This window comes from Cololabis saira, chromosome 15, assembly GCF_033807715.1.
Source record: "Cololabis saira isolate AMF1-May2022 chromosome 15, fColSai1.1, whole genome shotgun sequence".
NCBI lineage: Eukaryota > Metazoa > Chordata > Actinopteri > Beloniformes > Belonidae > Cololabis > Cololabis saira.
This window is the reverse complement of record NC_084601.1, coordinates 13228831-13249306: the sequence shown is the minus strand read 5'-3', so window position 1 is coordinate 13249306 and position 20476 is coordinate 13228831. Positions and strand designations below refer to the sequence as shown.

The window sequence follows — 20476 nt, the reverse complement described above, 5'->3', positions numbered from 1 at the left end:
ATTCTTCAAATGCCACTAAATAGTTTAGGTTCCCTTATTTTTAAAATATGTTGAGAAATAATCACACTTCCTGTTTAGGGTTTCAATTAGCTGTGATGGACAGACTCCAAAAATGTTGTGAACCTTTTACTTTCCTTGTGTATAATCCTGCTAACCCACAAATATTAAACCTTCTCAATGAACATCATAATATTCTGTTTTTGAGCGATTAGAAATATTAGTTGCACCAAGTCTGGCCGTCATTTAGTTGGACTGGCTAAGTCAGTGTCTCTGATGGGCGTCCCTGAGGACCGATCAGGGTTTGATGTCCCGTCACAAATCCAGAGATTATTCAGTTTCAATTACACCCATTTGGATGGTAAATTCAAAGGTACTGAAAAGTAGTTTAGATGTTTTAATGGAAACTTGCTTCTTAGCGGCGTCTTCGTTCAATCATAAACATCAGTTTGCGAGGTTAACTGGCCGTCACCAGCGGTGGATGTAATCTGCTTCCTGCAACGCTCTCCATCCAGGGTGAGTGGCGGCCAGGAGTTGTGATATCTGGTCACTTCAATGCCGTCCAAGACCTGAGCTGGGATCCCGAGGGCGAGTTCATCCTCAGTGTTGCTTCGGACCAAACCACCAAACTGTTCACGACATGGAGGAAGGAAGACAGCAAACAGGTAAGAACTGACTCAAAGGTGTGACCAGCTCATTAAAATACAGTTGTTTTCATGGTTAAAGATTTGTCCTGGGCATTAAAGCTGCTGTAGCACATCAGGTTTCTTGAGGTATTAAGTAAGTGCGTCACATCCCCGTGGGGACACAGTACAATAACTCCTGTCTCAGGCTCATCTTTACACTGCCGTTCATCGTAGTAGCGGGTGGAGTGGACCCCTGCATGCTACTCCACCTTATTTCATCTTTTAGAACAGACTCTTCCCTTATTTCATCTTTTAGAACAGACTCCTCCCTTATTTCATCTTTTAGAACAGACTCCTCCCTTATTTCATCTTTTAGAACAGACTCCTCCCTTATTTCATCTTTTAGAACAGACTTCTCCCTTATTTCATCTTTTAGAACAGACTCCTCCCTTATTTCATTATTTAGAACAGACTCCTCCCTTATTTCTTTTAGAACAGACTTCTCCCTTATTTCATCTTTTAGAACAGACTCCTCCCTTATTTCATTATTTAGAACAGACTCTTCTGTTATTTCATCTTTTCGAACAGACTCTTCCCTTATTTCATCTTTCGAGAGCAGACTCCTCCCTTATTTAATCTTTTAGAACAAACTCCTCTCTTATTTCATTATTTAGAACAGACTCTTCTGTTATTTCATCTTTTCGAACAGACTCCTCCCTTATTTCATCTTTTAGAACAGACTCTTCCCTTATTTCATCTTTCGAGAACAGACTCCTCCCTTATTTCATCTTTTCGAACAGACTCCTCCCTTATTTCATCTTTCGAGAGCAGACTCCTCCCTTATTTCATCTTTTAGAACAGACTCCTCCCTTATTTCATCTTTTAGAACAGACTCCTCCCTTATTTCATCTTTTAGAACAGACTCTTCCCTTATTTCATCTTTTAGAACAAACTCCTCTCTTATTTCATTATTTAGAACAGACTCCTCCCTTATTTCATCTTTTAGAACAGACTCTTCCCTTACCTGTTGGTTTGTGTCAACTGCTGACAGAATCACGCCTGTCCCTCAAGCAGTTGATGGAAACATTAGGTAGATACAGATCACGTAGCAGCACAAGATGCATCTGTACTTTTTAATTTATTTTTTGGATCAAGTATACCGTAAAGCCGAGCCTACCCAGATTAAATGTATAGCAAGCATGTAAGCTCCCATGTTTACTCTCTAATACTGTTCTTATCTACATGGAAATGTGCATCTCATTCACTTCTGTCACAGACATACGTAAAACCTACACCTTGGATTGATTTTCCTTTCAGAGTAGGAAACCTTTTAGACCTTAATTCAGTGGATTACACTCAAAATGCAGTAAATGGACTATTCCACACATTTGCCATCAGTATGTCGTGATTAACATTTAAAGGGTAAATTGTTCGTCGCTCTGTTTCCTGTTTTTTATGTTGTCTCCTGTTGCTGTTCGGGTGTTTGGTATGCAGATGTACTCCCAACAGAAGCAAATGATATTAACCTTGGTGGGACATGCTCTCGGGCTAATATTTATTCTGCTAGTTGTGTTTCACTGAAGCATGCATAAGCTCTCTCTTTGAGTTTTGTTTACACTGGCCAGAAAAAGTACGTCAACCCACTGGAATCGACAGTCTTGTCTTTGTATTGATGTACCGTAAAGTGTGAGCTGATGAAATGGTAAATGTGCCAAAGCTGACGAGTCTTTAGACATTCACACATTCACACATTCACAACTCACAACAAAGTAATCTCTAGACACGTCACACAGAAAGCTCTTAAAGGTTACAAAGTTAAATATAAATATAATCCCCATGAATCCAATTCATTGTAATCAATGTGTATCCTATTCATTTTCCTCCGGGGATTAATGAAGTATTTTTAATTGAAGTGAATTGAGTCCAAAATTCAGATTTCTCTGTCAGATTATCCCTAAACTACACGTCCAAATTCATGTTATTAATTGCAGATCAGGTGTACAAAGTTTTGCTAAAATTATTCGCACATGGGTTCACTTACTTTGTCCTCCAGAGCTGTGAATATTTAATCGGGTGTGTTCTGATTGCATGTGTCTAGTGTCACATTTTATGGTAAATTAATCCAGAAAACGAGTTATTTCTGAGACTTTCTTGCCATCGTGTCACCCCTCCATCACGTCCTGCTCGGTTCGTTGGTGCAAAAGGGAGCAGAGCCCACCTCACACGGACATGCACGTGGAGTCTTTCAGAGTAGCGCACGACACCGCAGTCACGTCTACAGATGGAGGAGAGAAATGATCACGATTTCAGCTTTTTTTGCCAGTTAAAAATCTGATCATCCGGTGGGAAACCCTCCACCCTCCTCCTGCTGTGAGAACTCTTTGAATCGTAAGCTGGAAATGTTTCACTCGAATAGGAGAGTCATTATTATGTTCTGCCTGGTTTCAGGGCTTTTTTGGGGGGATCTGAGATCTTTTGCAAAAAAAAAAAATGCTGGCGCTTCCCCTCGGCAACGCAACAAACAGGACTGCGCCTTCAGAATATATTTTTGTGTTCTTTCTTTTTCCCTTTTCAAACCTCCAGGCGACCTGGCACGAGATTTCAAGGCCGCAGATCCACGGATACGACATGCAGTGTCTGGCCATGGTGGGGCGCTTTCAGTTCGTGACGGGAGCTGATGAGAAGGTCCTGAGGGTGTTTCAAGCGCCTCGCAATTTCGTCGAAAACTTTGCCAACATCTCCGGGACCTCAACAGAGAAGCTGCTGACGTCCAGCGTGAGTTTACACCTGAATTATTAATATCCAATGACTGAAAATGAGCATTCCAGCCATGTTTGCCCTTTGCTTTAAGATCAGATCCTAACAACTGTCTCACTGTGGACCATGCAGTTTTCTTTCAAATCTTCTCGTTTTTTTATTTGTGAACATCTCTCCTTCTTCATATGTCTTATACTGGTCAGGACTCTGACAACCTGCCAGAAGGAGCCAGCACACCTGCCTTGGGTCTATCCAACAAAGCTGTGTTTCAAGGTAAAACACTTGTTCTCTCCCACGGTTGAGAGTCTTGACTGTTACAACTTCGATATTGGTCGGATTAAGGCAACAAATCAATTTTCTCTTAGTGCATGTAAACGTCCTGACTGCTTTTATTACCGCAGTCTTGGTCTAATGATCAGTAGTTTTTTAGACTGCTGCATGATCAGTTTATTATGTTTGTGCTTAATTTATGTTATGTAACAGTTATATTCTTTTCATTTTATAGGGGACCTTGTCCGAAAAACCAATGAAGAAAATGAACAGTTCAACAGGATATCGGACCAGTACCAGGAGTCTCACTTCCACCCACTCAAGCTGACCGGTACAGTGATCCTGTTAACATCTATTAGGCCACAAACATGTCATAAAACGTGCTGGTCAACAATCCTGATGGCCAAAATAAATCCAAGTCTTCCTCTATGGCCTTATGAACGGATACATATTCTTCACTGCCGTCCAGGGAGCGTCCTCAGGACGCAGTGGAGACTTTGGGCCAGTCCCAATACACCCCCTAGCCGTACTTTTCAGCCCTACCCCTAAATTTTGCGCGTTCCCGTGAGGGTAGTGGTGTCCCAATTCCTCTTTGCATGTAGGGCTAGTGGACATATCGAGGGTTAGATTGTATGAATCTAGCCCTTCACAGCTAGGGATTTCAGATGCTGACTTCGCGACCGAGGGCCAGAAAAATTTCCCAGAATGCTTTACGTCATCAGTTGCAGACTGAATCAAACAAAAAAACATGGCGGACATTTCTTATTTTTTAGTGAATAAAATCAATATTTTGAGTTAGTTTCTGCATAAAAATGCGTTTTGATTACATTTATAGCGAGATATTATTACTTTCATAATATTCACTCAGTGAATGTACATAATCACTTGTTTGCCCGTTGTTGCGAAGTCTTTTCAGACCTCACCAGAATAAAGGCTGATTTATGGTTCGGCGTTACACCAACGCAGAGCCTACGGCGTAGGTTATACGGCGACGTGCGCCGTACGCCGTACCCTACGCCGTACCCTACGCCGTACCCTACGCCGTACCCTACGCCGATTTAACGCGGAACCATAAATCAGCTCCCGAGCCGGCAGGCTCTTCTCATCCTGAAAACATCGGAGCAAATTTCTTAACAGGCGTTATTTGGATAAACTGAGCCCAGGTTGGGGATCTTAACGGTTACTTTTACGCCTGAAAAAATATTAAAACTTAATAAAGTGGCATATTAACAGCGCTACAGTGGAAATTAAAACAGCTTCTAGCTCTCGGCTTCCTGATATGGTGTGACGTATGTGCAAACGTAACTACGCAGTCGCTTACATACCCGAACGTAAACCACGCAGTGACATAGCAAGTGGTGTCCCAATCCCAGTGGTAGTGAGTGAGGGCTAGTGGTGGAAAGTAGGGGGTGTATTGGGATTGGCCCTTTCTGTCTTGCCTGTTGCTTGTGCTCCTAGACGAGTGAAGATGTGCAGCACCACATCTGGAGTTCTCTGTGTTTGACGGTCTGCTGGAGGCTGGCGGCAGCAATGCGAGAAAAGGAAAATTTAAGTCTGAGAAATATGACATAACAAACATCTGTAGGGAGAGAAATGTAAAATAACAAAGGTTTTAAAACAAGAAGGGGGAAAAATGGAAGAAAAGAGGAATACATTTTAGGATATTGGCAGATTGGAAAGGAAAGAGTTGGCAAGCATTTTAAGCACAAGTGGAAGAGGATGTCAAAAGCTGTCGTCAGCCTGATTCAGGCCACTTCTTAATCTGCAATGCTAATTAGAAAGTAGGATCGTGTGATGATGGCGCAGATTAAGTGTGGCTGACCCCCGGCTGTGAAGGGATCAACAAAGTGTGAAGACTGCTGTTAACAATGCATTTTCACTTGTTAGACTGGCTTCTGTGGGCAGGGAGAGAAATGGATATTTACGCCAAAGGGACAGGAATAACAATAATCAACAAGGCCACGAGTGCAGGGGTACCATTACACGCAATACAACAGCAAGCCGCGCGTATGCAGATCCTGCGGTGTGAGGGGGAGGATCCGCTCTCTGTAACACTTGATCCTCCTTAAAACCTGCAGCTGTGAAGAATTGGAGATAAAGCTGCAATTGTTACAGGATAGCTTTTTCGGGGCCGAGCGACAAGTTTAAGGCCTGAGGATTTCGTGCAAGCTAAATGCAGAGAAACGCTGCACGGATGTGACGGAGTATTGTTATGATGCAGTCCTCGTGTCCTCAGTCTAGCGTGCAGCTTTTATTTGAGTCTGTCGCTCTGACTTTTCTTTATGGTACTTATGGTCTCCCTCTCTCTGTTTCAATGATGTCCCTTTTACATTTGCACACATTCAAAGTGCCTTATCTATCACTCATTAGCAGTTCAGGGCTTTCATATTATTCATTTGGGTGTAATACCCTTTTAAAAGTTTGAGCTGACTGTTTTTCAACTTTTGAACAGCTTAGTTTCAAGGTCTTGCAAGTGGCGGTTGTGTAAGAATTTCAAGTTGTGCTTTCAAGTCTGCGTTGTGTGTATTTGTGTGTGTGTGCATGTACAGAGCCACCAACAGAGGATCATCTTCTTCAGAACACACTTTGGCCGGAAGTCCAAAAACTGTGAGTATTGAAGTGTTTTTTCCTGTCTTTTGTTGCAGATACCTGCTGTTTGGAGCCTGGAGGTGTTTTTGTTTGTTGCTGTCAATGTTTATGACACAGTTGCTCATCCCTTTTAGTTTTGCTTTTTTAATTTAAGTAGTTTACGCTTTTGTGTGTGGTTTTTGGACGTTGTGAAATAAACAGTCTGCATGGCTGCAGCCAAGTAACTTCAGAAGCACATTTATGCCTGGAAATATTTAGTTAGTTAACTAAATGACCAAATTATGTCCTGCCTCCTGTTATATAGTGAATATGGCGCATCGACGCCCTAATTGTAGACTGAGATTTAGATTTACAGCTCTTTAATATGTAGAACCACCAGACCTCAAATCTAATCGGATAAATTAACATAACTATGACTAAAGTGCTTGTTTTTATTACCCATAATCATCAGCAAAGAATGGCCTTCCTCCTTTATGATGCTTTGCAAGGTTTACTGCAGCTGTCTTCAGTTTTTCAGTTTGTGCCGCTTCATTTAATTTCATCTTCAGCAAGTGAAAAACTCCTTTAGGTCCAAATCACATGACGTACCGGGCCACTGACGAGCTTTATTCATATGCGTGGGGATATTTTCACAATTTTCATAATAGCAAAGAACTCAGTATTCCCATTCTTTAAACGTATTCCTCAATACAATAGTGTTCTCTACTGATGTTGATGTAGCCTGAGCAGGGGTCTTAAATCAACACAGTTTGCTCCTAAATGTAAAAACTCCAGGAGGATGTTCCAGTGAGATCAAGGTGTATGCACGTCTACGTATTTTTTGTTATTCTTCCTGCCATCCTGGTATGTAATGGTCTTATTTTAATCTCTTCAATAGATTGATTATAAAATGGCAAAAAAAACAACTTTTATTCTTGTTGAAATATCAGTTTGACTTTCATCTGATGTCATATTTGCTGTTATCTTTCGCATCGTTGTCATAATAAAACAAAACATTACCAAACTAACGTCCCGCTCCGGTGAGTGAACCGTGGTGAAACTAGCTCACAGAACTACAGTGGACATGATTATGGAAGAAAAGCAGCGGCCGAGCAAAGGAACATACAAAAGCACTTCTCCACCACCCATAGGGGGCTCCACAAAGTTCCTCTGTGCTGTTTTAAGAAAAGATTTTAACAAAGCAAAATGCACGTAGATGATTCAGTTTTGTTGTACATCGCCACATAACTTGGCATAAACAGTATGAAACATTGATGTCCCGTCCTTAAATCCAAGTGTGTGATTGCAGAAGCAACATTCATGTTTTCACTGTCCAAATCCTAACATGGTGAGTACCGTATTAAAGCATATATTGTACATGGATAGATGGCAAGATTACATTCAAATTGTTTATATTATTTGTTCAGAAGTTGGGTTTTAAAAGTAGAACTTGAGCTAAAGTCTTTTCTCTGTGTTGGACGCTGGTTCACAGTGCAGACACGTCTCTGCCTCCTCTTTTAATTTCTGACATCTTGTTTGTTAATCATCCCAGCTTTATTGCGGTGGATGTTTATAGCAGGTTGGGGTGGTCCTCTCTCCCTCTCTCCCTGTTATGGTTTATCGATCAGGCCCTCGGCTGACATCTTGCATCCTTTCTTTGCAGCGGTGCTCCGGGCTATAGCACACTCTTCAGTGCATCTCAATTAGATTTCAGCTGAGCTTTTCTTCACTTCCTGTCTTGGTTGAGCAGCCCTCACACAGCCCGGAGGTTTGTCCCGGGTTGGGCTGACATGTAAACGATTGTCCCACTAAGCGCAAACCTGACGCGATGGCGTGTCACAGCAGCATTCCGTTGTAATGATGTTGTTTAAGTATGCGATAAATTGTGAATAAATGAATTGTAATGTTGTGGACACGGTGATGGAGGCACTGCGGCTTAAAGGACCGAGGAGAAGGTCATCCCCATTACACTTATGGCCTGAGCTTTTATCCCGGACTTCCACTGATGGAAGCCCGTTTCCTGGCACACACTCTCAAAGGAACAGGACCAAAAATCCTAGTTTTAGTTAAACTACACTTTGAAGGGGAGTTTTTCCACTTTTTGGATTAATGTTTTTTTTCTCCCGTTCTGGGAATTACTTACTTGTCATTGTGTGTTTTGATATTTGCTCGGGGGTCACGCTCTCATCGTCTGAAAAGGGCCTGGAGACAGTTTGTATTGTGATAGATGCTAGATAAATAAAATTGAATTGAACTGAATCCATTTATCATCTTAACTAGAAGTGAGCCGTCGTCTTCCACTTGGGACCTTTTTTAAAAACGGCTTTTCAACTCAACTTGAAGATATAACATGCAGTATGACACACAATCAACAGTTTTCTGAGCTGATTTTTTCCCCCCAGGACTGTAATGAGTTAAAGTAATAGTGAAATATGTTGGTTTTTGGCAGTCTGTGCAGTCGATCACAAAATGAACTACATAGCAACACCACCTCGACATAAACCGGCCTGTGGGCTGAAAAACATTCGGAGTGCAAGGTCAACGGATGAATTTTGAACAGAGCGGACCTGCTGATTGAACAGCATTCCTGGGGAAGCTGGCTGGGAGAATGCCAAGACTCTGCACAGCTCTCATCAACGGAGGGAAAAAAAAGAAGAAAAAAAATCAAAACAAAGAAAAAACGGGGGAATGTTTAACGCTATCTCCCGGTCTCTTAATGAAGCAACATTTGTAGACGAAGATGTTTATTTGGATCTTCCAAAGTGTTTATTGTATCTGAAAATGATGGATTTCCCACGGCTTTCCATCGAAGTCCCCCCCTTTTATGTCAGCCAATCAAAATCCTGCTTGCCGCCTTCCCAGCAGACTCCTCTCCAGGGTGAATATATTGCCTCCATTTGTTGCCAATGTTAAATCCATTTAGCAGTCAATCCGCTATAAACATGACGTATTGCGCGGCCTTTTATTTGAGGCGTGGACTTTGTGTGTTGAAAAGCATTTTTATGCTTCCGTTTGGCTTCGCCTCTTAAATCTTTGTGTGCATAATAGAAACATTAAAATGAGTAAATGACCAAATTATTTTGCGGTATAAACAATGTTCCAGGCATTGTGATGGCCAAATTGCTGCCGTGTTTGAAAGCTTCCAGGTAATGGAGGATGTTTTTTTAATTTTTTTTTATTTTGTTACGTTGAATTATTGTGATTTCACTTTGTTGACTTTTAAAAACGGCCTAAAAACAATCAGGCCGCGTGTGACTGGCTGCTGCGTCATCGCTGTTCTCTCCAGTCGGCAGGAGGAGGACTAGTCGTCACTTATCAGTATTTTTTTTTTTGTTGCACGCTGGTTTTTCTGTTCTTAAATGAGGAAGTTCAAAGACCGGAGCCGGTGGCAGCTCACACGTTCCTTCAGTCCCCGGTGTGTCCGTCTGAAAAATCCTATGCTTCCATATCTATTAATAACTCGCCTGTGTGTGATTGTCTTACTCTAGGTATGGCCATGGCTTCGAGATATACTGCCTTGCGTCTGACAGGACCGGAACGGTGGTGGCATCTGCATGCAAGGTCAGTTTGAAAAGAGCCATCTTTAAAACTGAAAGGACGTTATGACAGTTTTTACAACAAATTTAACCAGCTAAGAGAGCAAAGGCACGTGAGATGAACTGACGGCCGCTGTCTTGCCAGGCATCTAAAGCGGAGCATGCAGCAGTGGTGCTGTGGAGTACGACCGCCTGGCGTCAGCTGCAGATGTTGCCGTATCACACCCTCACAGTCACCCAGATGGCATTCTCACCTGACGCACAGCTCTTATTGGCTGTCTCCCGAGATCGCACGTGGTCTCTGTGGCGACGGAATCAGCCCACACCGCAGAACCCAGGTGAGAAAAACAAAACATTAAAGAATGTGATCACACATTAGTAAAATGATGAAGCAATGAACATACCATACTCAAAAAGTCAAGAGCCAGCTTCCCTCCATGAGCAGAATTGTGACTATATATATATATATATATATATATATATATATATATATATATATATGTATATGTATGTGTATGTATTTTCATTGTGCAGAGCCAGATGAACATGAGGCGATAATTATAGTCTTTTGCAGCTCAGGATAGCATAATAGCTCTCGTTGTGCTATGCAAACAGATTTTGTTTAATTAAGAAGCTCTGTGACTGAATTTCAAGACGAGATGACAACACTGGAGCCCCCCCTGGCAGACATCAGAGATCCCAATTCAAATTAATTAAAATAAGGGTACACCAACTGAGAGAAGTCGTTCCAAAATGAATTCCAAGTCAGGCTGGTCTCAGTGGAAGGACTCCCCCTAATTAATAGTGTGAAGAGCCAAACAAGTGATTCATTGACTGATAGTCGTCCAGAAAACACCTTATAAATAAAACACTTTTTAAAAATTCAATCTTAAACGCATTTCCTCTGCCTGTTTCTATGTGTTGATCTACTGCTGTCTTCTATCATTAGATTTATTATCTAAGTTTACGTGTTCCACTTAGGAGCCCATGTTATGCTCATTTACACGTTTTATATTTTATCTTTGAGGATTAGTTTAAAAAAAAAAAAGTAATTCAGCATCAACTGTAATTAAACCTGAAGCTACATACAGTTAAACAACAACACATGACAAATTGCTCCAAGTTACTGAGTATTTCTGTTAGACTTCATTTTTTGTTTAAAGACTGTCGTGCTGGAGAGTTTGTTTTGTTTATATGAGGAAAATCTCAGACGAATAAGTCAATCCTGCATTAAAAACGAGCAGAGCCCGGCATTTAAACCCAAAGGATTACCTCCCACCTGCACCTGGTGAAGCAGCTCGTGTAGCTGCCGGCTGCTTCAGACGGTCCTAATGTGCACTGACGGATGTGACCAGACCTGCACCCTCCTGTTTGCTTGCATGCCAGGCAGGCGGCACAATGGCACAATAGTTGGTGTGTGTTTGGAATGGGAGGGGGAGGGGGTGGAAGGTTGGGGATCCCGTCTGGTCTGGTTGGATGCTGAATCACTCAAGCTGATTCTGAAGAAACACAAACACACACAAACACACACAAACACACACACGCACACACACACACACACACGCGGTCTCGCTGGCTTAGACGAGGGAAGGTTAAATGAAGTCTGTGCTGATCAAACAGTCTGGCTCTGCTATCTTTTGCATCGTACATGTTTGGCTCAGCACGTCCTCCGTTACTTTTACATCTTTACCCTGCAATCCCCCCCCCTTTTTTTTTCTTTTTTAAGTTTCTATCTAATTTCCTATCTAATGGGCGTAGTCTTCCACATGCACTGCTGTGTGCGGTCTGATATTTTATCTAATCATCTCATCGCGGTCCTATTATTAATTTAACCAAACAATTAAGCCAAAAAGGGAAAAAAGTATAATAATGTTGGCATTTCTAAGTAGCCGTTTTTTATTGCCTCTGCAGGACTTAAGACTGTAAGTTGCAGCCAGGTGCTGATAAACATCAGCCTTTGCTGTGATAATCAGCTAGTGCACAGAGAAGCAATTGTTGTTGCACATCAGTCTGGAAAGCGTTATTACGTTGCAGTTAGCACATGCTTTTACTCAAAGCAACTTACCATGGAGACTGCATTAAAGACGGCATGGAAGTGCAGGTCCTAACAGAAGGTGCTATTGGAAGAGGAACGTTTTCAACAGCTTCTTGACCGCAGAGATGGGACGACTCTGCCGTTGTGGCCGCCGGTAACTTGTTCCACCATTCAGGAACGAAGTCGGCAAACAGTCTGGGCTTTGATCTCCTCGTGTAAGGGGAGGGCGAGGCCAGCTGCTGTTCTTGTGATCGATCCTGAGATCACATACCCCTTTTACACCAAGCTGGTTCCAGGGCTGGTGCTAGTGCTGGTACTAGAGCCGGTTCGCGGTTGGTTCTAAGTAAGAACCGTTTGCTTTTACACAGCTGGTGCTGCCCAGCAGCTGGCCAGAGAGCCACGTCATCACATCACCACTCCCCCTCGTTTTCACCCTGATCAGGAAGCTGAGAGCCAAAAGCTGTTTTAATTTCAGCTGTAGCGCTGTTAATATGGCACTTTATTAAGTTTTAATATTTTTTCAGGTAAAGTAACCTTTAAGATCCCCAACCTGGGCTCAGTTTATCCAAATAACGCCTGTTAAGAAATTTGCTCTGAAAATTTCGGGATTTCTGCCTGCCTGCCGGCTCCGGAGCTGATTTATGGTTCCGCGTTAAATCGACGCAGAGCCTACGCCGTAGGGTACGGCGTACGGCGCCCGTCGCCGCGTAACCTACGCCGTAGGCTCTGCGTCGATCGTCACACCATATGAGGAAGCCGACAGTTAAAAGCTGTTTTTAATTCGATTAATTGAAGACGGCGGTTAAGTTAGCAGACTCTTTTATTATGACATCCATTTATTTAATAAAAATTCCCGGCCCGCGGGGACGGGCTGGGAGCGGGCTCGGACGCGAGGCTGCGCTCCATCGGAGCCCGCCGACGTTACTGTTGATGGATTGTACCGTAGACCACTGCTGCTTCTGTTTTACATCCATTATTAAATAAATGGATGTAACAATAAAAGAGTCTGCTAACTTAACCGCCGTCTTCAACGCTCTGTTGTTTAAAAACGGCGCTCTTCCGTGTTTACTCTGCTGTGGTTGTTCAGTAACACCGCCCCCAGCCCTTGACGTAAGCACGTAGCCCCCGACGAAACTGGTTCTTTGAGCTGGCCCAGCTAAGACTTGGGGCTGGTGTAGCACCAGTTTTGAGAGCCAGGAGCTGGTGCTTAGGCTGTGTAAAACAAAAGAACTGGTGCTAAGTCTGGCCCTAGCCCAGAACCAGCTCTGGAACCAGCTTGGTGTAAAAGGGGTATTTGTAGCCAAGTGAGAGGAGACTTGTGTTTTACAGGTAGCCAGTCCAGGTAGCCTGTCTCAGTGTATTGGAGGACCAGGTAAACCCAATAGTTACATCTCCTTCATGGAACAGAGCTTAAGGCCTCAAAATTTCAATTCTTTTCATTTTATTCAGTCTGTACAACCCGTATGAGACGGGACATTTACACACGCTCTGCAGAGCAGCCAACAAACCGAGGTCAACGCAGCACCTCGATGCTGAGCAGCAGAGAGGACAGAGTGAGTCACAGAAGGGACCGTCACACCCAGTCGCTTGAACTGAAGGGAAGTGCGGTGATGACCAGCTGGCCCCGACACAGATGTCACCCACAGAAATTCCCTTAAACAGAGCCCGCAATGTCCCTGCTCCTATGGTTGAGTGGACCGTCGCACCGGGAGACAAAGGGAGACACCTGCTGCTGCTTCCACAGGGCTTTACCTCTGGCTCGAGTGGCCGAACAGACAAACAGCTGATCACACAGACACAAGTACAGTCAGGGAAAGTTTGCAAAGCATGGACGGGGCGGAGGTAGCATGGGGGGGGGGATGCTTGTAATCTTGATTGTTCTGGAAGTCGAAGGAATGACCCTGGGTAAATAAGATGTGTTTCAGTCCAAATTGCATGAAGGTCACTGGCCATCTTAGCAGTAGTCGGACCAAGAACGAGGGCGGTCTTCAATAAAAGAAATGTAATTTCAAGTGGCTCAGACAGGTAGCTGTGAAGAGCCTCCCACATTAAGGTCGGGCCCTAAAGGGGCATGCTAGGTTTAATCACAACTCTCAGTCTGCAGACCCCTTTTTAAAAACGGAGTGTGAGCATCTTGTATCCCCCCCATCCAAACCAACTTGTCAGGAAGTTGCTGGTTGCTGTCGGGACCTGTGAGTGCACCGTCTCCAAAACTGGCAGCAAAATCTGTAGGAGAAGATACCGGATCACGCTGGTCTTTGGATGCAAGAGGGCGTTCATTCCCAGGGGAAGGTCCTGATCCGTTATTGAAAAGAGTGGCTGATGAGTGTTGGGTGAAGAGGCAAAGAGAGGATCTCTTCTCTGAGCCAGCACTCGGGTGCAGCCTCCACGCTCTCACAACATGGTCTTGGAGCTCGCCAGCAGGATGTGGTTAGCCTGACTCCGTGAAGGTGATCCCGGTGAGGTGACGAGTGTGAGAACTGAAGAGTGATTGTGATGATGAATGTACGGAGCCTTGCGCTTGTCATCACTTATCATCCGTCAAAGACATGATTGGAAGTGTCTGCGGTTTGACCCTGCGAGTGCGTGATATCCCATCCCACTCGTAGTGAGGGAATTGATTGAAAGGGAACCACAGGAACAATAACCTATGGACAAACAGGATGAAAATGAAGTTGTCAAGCATGGCAGTGGAGCGATGATGACTCGGGGTTGTTTGCAGCCTCGGAACGTGAAAACTTTGAAGTCATTAAGTCAACAATGAACTCCTCTGTATGTCAGTGTTATAGAGTCAAATGTGAGGCTAAAGCTTCGTCAAAATTGGATCATGCAAAAGAACAACAATCTGAAGCGCAACAGCGAATCTACATGAGAATGGATGTTAAATGATTTGCTGTGATCTCGTTCATACCTGTGAACTAGTCGCTTTTTGGCAACATTCACCGTTTGAATCAAAATGCCATTCATGTAAATTGCATAAAGCCAAAGAGCATCTTCTAATGTTACTTGAGCCAGACTGGCGCTGGTTTTGAGGTGAGTCTACAGCAATATGATATGCTGTTTAACTTAACTAAGTAAGAAGTTTCTACACAATTGAGCAACCTCTTTCGCGTGCATGTCAAATTTCACCAACGACATGTTTTTGCAAAGATGCTCTTCAAATGACATTTTGAATCAAACGGCGATTGTCGCCGAACAGGGACACGGGTTTGCCAGCGTTTGTTAAAGTCCAGACATTTGGACCCAACCCGAGCATTTAAACCTAATTTAAAATGCCGTGGCGAGCCCTTAAGAGAGCTGTGTTCTCAAAACTCAATGAACTAAACCAACATTGTGAAGAAGAAAGTGCCAGAATTCCTTCGCAGCCACATGAAAGGTTGATCATGTCAAATGGGAGTCACTGGGATATGTAGTATTACCCATATGTTTTTTTTCTTCCTTTTTGAGCAGAGCAGCAGGATGATCGATAAACCTGTCTTTACCCAACTATGATTAGATGGATTTTATTTTTCTTTCATTTATGTCTACAACAACTTACATTGCTCGTGCATGTGGCTACATGTGTGTGTTTGATTGTGTCTTTGAAGGTCACGATGGCTCTTTAGTCCTCAGGGTCCTGCTGATGGATGAAGGTGCAACCCTCAAATATGTCTGTTGGTTTTACTGAAGAACAGGGTTTGCACCAGACAGACAGAACACTGGTTAGCTCGGTGTTTTGTGGTGACACTGGCGTTTTTACTGCTGCTTCCACATGGCAGCTTGATGTTTGTGAGTGTGTGTGTGTGCGTGTGCACGACTCCTGCAGACCCACAGACAGGCCGTTACCAGCAGCATACAAACAAGCTCTCAGGGGGAAAACCAATCTGGGGTCTGAAATGACGAGGCTGAGGGAATAAACAGCAGCAGGTCATAAACCAAAAGTGACTGGAATAGAGGGCTGGAATAAGGCTCTCTGTCTTGTTGGGTTGTTTATTTGTCGCCCCAGAGAGGCTTTGTGGCCACGGAGCACTGAGGCAGAAATCTGGACACACTGATGTCATGGTGCAATAATCATAACAGAGTCTATCCACCAGCTAAGGAGATAAATAAAACCAGAGCAAATATATTCTGTCCTTTACCTGACAACACTCCAGCATTGTTTTCATGTCTGTTCCTGTCGGTTTCCCTGCAGAGTCCTTGTTCTCGCTGCACGCACACACGGGGAAGAACACGGCCGTCCACAGTCGAATCATCTGGTCATGTGACTGGAGCCCCGACAGCAAATACTTTGTGACATCCAGTCGGGACAAGAGGGTAACGTTTATATTTTTGCCTATGTGGAAAAAAACAACCTGAAATGACATTATGCTTTGAAGGTAATGAAGTGGTAAAACAGGTGGTTGAACTTTCAGCAGTAAGTGCCTCAGATGGCTCGTAAAAGGTTTGTTTGTGTGTGTGTGTGTAGGTGATTGTGTGGGGCCCGTGCAGCCTGGAGAGCCCTGAAGAGCCGGTGCTTCCTCCAGTGATTAAACCTTGTTCCTCGATCTTGGACGTGGGCGACTCTGCTACCGCGGTAGCTTTCTGCCCCCAACTCTGCTCGGATGAGAGGTGATCACACATTCACTCGTATTTACTGTGTGTTGTTGAGTACCGTAGCAACTCCTCTGGGACTGTCCAGCATGGGCCTCACGGGTTACTATACCTGGGAAACTTTATCACCGACAGGCGACCGAAAGCAAACCCGGAAATAAACCATCTGTCATCGGGCATTTCATGCAATTAAGTGTGAGCTCTCTATCCAGCTGATGAGCACCAGCATCCCTGTATTCATGTTGGTGTGTTTAGATGTGAGGTGCTCAGCGTAGGCTGAAATATAATAGTAAACCAGATTCACTATGTTTGCAAGCTTTCGTTCTGCAGTAATATAAAGAAGCAATTAGGTTCATTTTCACTGGAAAGATTGGAGGAAGACCAAAAAGCTCCTCATCTCATCGAGCTACTCATCTGTGGACTCCAGAGTAAATAAAATAAACGTTCCTGTTCCCATCCTCACACGTGCATTATCGTGTTTGAGTTTCCACAAATGAGTCCTCCTTTTGAGTAAATTGGCACACGCAGATAAATATGATGAGAAGCATGTGCCAGTGATGAAGTCATCCTCCACGTCGCTCTGTAATTGCTGATTTGTGATTTTAAAAAACAAACATACTTTTATTTTTTTAAGAACAGCCTGAGCCGAGTTGAAATCATTCAAACAGAATCTCCTTCCTATACCATATCCATCCATATACTATCCACCTTCCTATACTAGGTCAGGTAAGGAAGTGCCTCTGAAGGTCCGTTGAGCAGTTTCTTCTCTTCTCACAGCTTCCTGCTGGCCGTGGGCCTGGAAAGCGGCCGGATCCTGCTGTACAAGTGGAGCCCTGGCCAGGACGCCGCCGGAGGAGGAGACTGGATCAGCTGCGCACAGACGGACACCTCGTATCCTTGCAGCGCGTCGCCTGACGTTTTCTCACATGCAGCTTTGAAAGGCCCCCAGGGGCCCGTCAGGTTATCACAATAGCAGCCATTCGGCTTTGGCGGCGTCCCCCGAGACGCAGAAGCTTTTCATTTTGCCAGCAGTAGACAGGAGGATGATAGAGGGACTGGCTGCCTCCTTTTGAAGAGGGCAGCGGTTACAACACAGGCCGTTTATGATTACTGTTGTCCTTTTTGTGTGTGTTTGTCGTATCCCATTTGGGTTATCTGTAGATCTTTAGATGTCGACTGCAGATGGGAGTTTTACAGTGACAGCTCCCCTGCCGATCACAACCTTATGAGGCCGCATTTTAGTATTTTCACAAATGGTCGTATTTTTCCACTTGTGATGTAAAAGATGGTGAAGTTAGAGGTTCCTGTAAATGTCTCTATATTTTCTGGAGATATTCCAGTTGTTAGTCATGGCTGCTGGTCTACATTTTATCTGATTGTTTCCTTTCATCAGGCATCCTTTCGTAGACAAAGCCACACTTTGGCAGTTAAGCGGCTGCGCTGGAGGCCGAGGGCCGGCCGGGCCGGTCGAGACGAGGAGGATGGACCAAGTGACGGAGAGAGTCGGCTGAAGGAAGAGAGCTGCTGGGTCCAGCTCGCCAGTGCCAGCGTCGACCACTCTGTCAAAATCTTCAACATCAACAAACGGGCTCTTTAGCACCCCCAACACTGACACTAATATGTCTCTCGAGACACTTGGACAGAGGGCCAGGGGCCTGCACGGGGCACCCGGGCCACAGTTGCTTTGCTTACCAGCCGTTCGGCCCCTGTGACAGCCAGCTACGTCACAGTTCAGCCACGGGACAACCGCGCGGTGGACGAGCCCTGCAGTCTGTCTGCACAGATTTGATGGGTGGAAGCACACAGCCAACACACCGTCACCTCCGGGCAGGACTCCTCCAGGAGGCTTCAGAGTATTTTAGATTCAGAGAGGAATAGTTATCTCAGTATCTCCAGCGTCTGCAGACAGGTGAACTAGTAAACACACTGCAAAAACTCAAAATCTTATCAGGAATATTTGTCTCATTTCTAGTTAAAATGTCTCATTTTTAGTCAAAAAAATCTCATTACACTTAAAACAAGAGTCATTACCAGAAAAATAACTTATTTGACAATTTTCACCTGTTTCAAGTAAATTTTCACTTGAAATAAGTAGAAAAATCTGCCAGTGGGACAAGATTTATCTTCTCATTACAAGCAAAAAAATCTTATTCCACTGGCAGATTTTTCTACTTATTTTAAGTGAAAATCTACTTGAAACAGGTGAAAATTGTTGTTTTTTCCAGTGATGAGTCTTGTTTTAAGTGTAATGAGATTTTCTTTTGACTAAAAATGAGACATTTTAACTAGAAATAAGACAAATATTCTTGAGATTTTGAGTTTTTGCAGTGCATTTATGTGTTGGAATGAACCCTTCAAACAAAAATCAGGTGATTGTCACCGTTCTTGTTCCTGGTGTCTCCACTGTCACATGTGCAGTTATGTGGTTTGTCAGTGAGCAAATTGTTTCCAGAATTTGTACTGCCCCATTTTTATTTTGACAGTCTTTAAATTAAATTAAAAATGACATAAGTACAACGAGGAATCGTGTCCTAATACTGTGTTGTGCCAGTTAAAGAGCGTAAAACCGCATCATGATGTACTAAAATAGGTGTTAATGCCGATATGTGACATCTTTAACCTCCATATCAAAAACATCAAATGGAGCGCTTTTAAACTGATAAGCGTAAACATTTGAGCAGGTTTAGTTGAACAGATATTACAGGGTGCGCCTGCGTCTGGAGACTCGGGCAGGGATCTTAACAGACGTCTGAAGGACAACCAGCACTCTGGATTTACAGTGGACTCACCCAGCTGTTCAAGCATGGTATCTCGGCCGTAAATCTATCTGCAGCAGATCATTACTATTGGCCATAACTCTCTCTAATCACACATGGTGATATGCGAGAGGGGTATGAGTCAACCCCGGCCACGCTCGCTCCTAAAGGAAACGGCTGTTTTTCAAACGGTGAAATGGGATTCGGGGACAAACCTGCCATACATCATTTTGCACTTTAATATAATTTACCGTTAATACTAAATCATTATCAGTGGTGGTCAAATTTAAATGGGATTGAATCATCTTTATTTTTAATGAATACGTTAATGCAAGGATCTCTCCTCTGACAGGCTAACGACGACGTCCGTATGTAATGTAGACTCGTTTCTCAGGCGTGCCCTTGACCACTCCTGTTGGGCTGTAATATGACGAAGGGGAGGGGTTGGGAGTCACATCTCCTCCAATGCTGTAAAATAATGGCTAATATGATGACTAAGTGTAAAAGAAAATAAACCTCAGGCCACGGCCGCTGAGACCTTGCGACGGATAGTGAATGAGGGAATACTCTGGGTGATTATCGTATTATGACTCACTTCTTTCTGGTACATTGTCACAATAGAAGCAGAAATAAGAGCTTTTTTGTTGTTGCACCATTAAAATTATATTTTTCACTTCTGTAAAGGAGATGGTACGGCTGAAGTATCAAAGAGGAAGTTGTACCAACATCATTATATTTTTCACTTCTGTAATGGAGATGGTACGGCCGAAGTATCAAAGAGGAAGTGGTACCAACATAATTTCTTTTTGGAGGACATAAGCTGCTCTTTTCTTCCTTGAGTGGTTTTCTCCAACATTACTGCCCGATATACGACTCAGTTCAATAATATTTTATTAATCCCTGACGGGAAATGATATGTCGCAGTGACTGTCACTATTTAAATTTCCTTAAAGAATCAGTGCAGTTGGATGTGGCCGGGAATGTGAAGGATCCTCTGACTAAAGATTCTCTCTCACTGAATCAGTGTCTTGTGAGGAGGATGCTCGGGGTTTTCCATTATGTATTTCATTTCAAGGAGCATCCTTTTCTCCAGAAGCTCAGGATTAGTCGCCGGGACAGAGCCAGCTTCCTTTATCAGTTTGCAAATCCAAGAAATTGATCAGAATTTAATTGAAATGTCAAAATCCTGTTTTTCAGGCAATAACAAACTCAAACGCTAAAGGAAAAAACCTAGTGAATTACAGTTTCTTTTCCCCCCTTTCCCCTCCTATGGAGCCAGAGGTGAATGTAATAAAGGTGCTAAAAGGTGACTTACAGGGCTTAATGTCTACATTGGAAACAGAAACATAAAATTTGCTTCCC

General features: G+C 43.5%; 1 protein-coding gene across 1 annotated transcript in view; it reads left to right on the top strand.

The window, feature by feature from the left end:
• elp2 (elongator acetyltransferase complex subunit 2) overlaps positions 1-18364 on the top strand; it is a 31352-nt gene extending 12988 nt beyond the window's left edge. Inside the window, exons 12-22 of the mRNA XM_061741878.1 lie at positions 513-662; positions 3207-3398; positions 3584-3653; positions 3886-3981; positions 6200-6257; positions 9707-9779; positions 9900-10092; positions 15961-16082; positions 16234-16376; positions 17136-17249; positions 17766-18364. Of these exons, the coding sequence (XP_061597862.1) occupies positions 513-662; positions 3207-3398; positions 3584-3653; positions 3886-3981; positions 6200-6257; positions 9707-9779; positions 9900-10092; positions 15961-16082; positions 16234-16376; positions 17136-17249; positions 17766-17955 (1401 nt within the window). The 3' untranslated portion in view covers positions 17956-18364. The remainder of the gene's footprint in view (positions 1-512; positions 663-3206; positions 3399-3583; positions 3654-3885; positions 3982-6199; positions 6258-9706; positions 9780-9899; positions 10093-15960; positions 16083-16233; positions 16377-17135; positions 17250-17765) is intronic.
• Positions 18365-20476: the final 2112 nt, after the last annotated feature.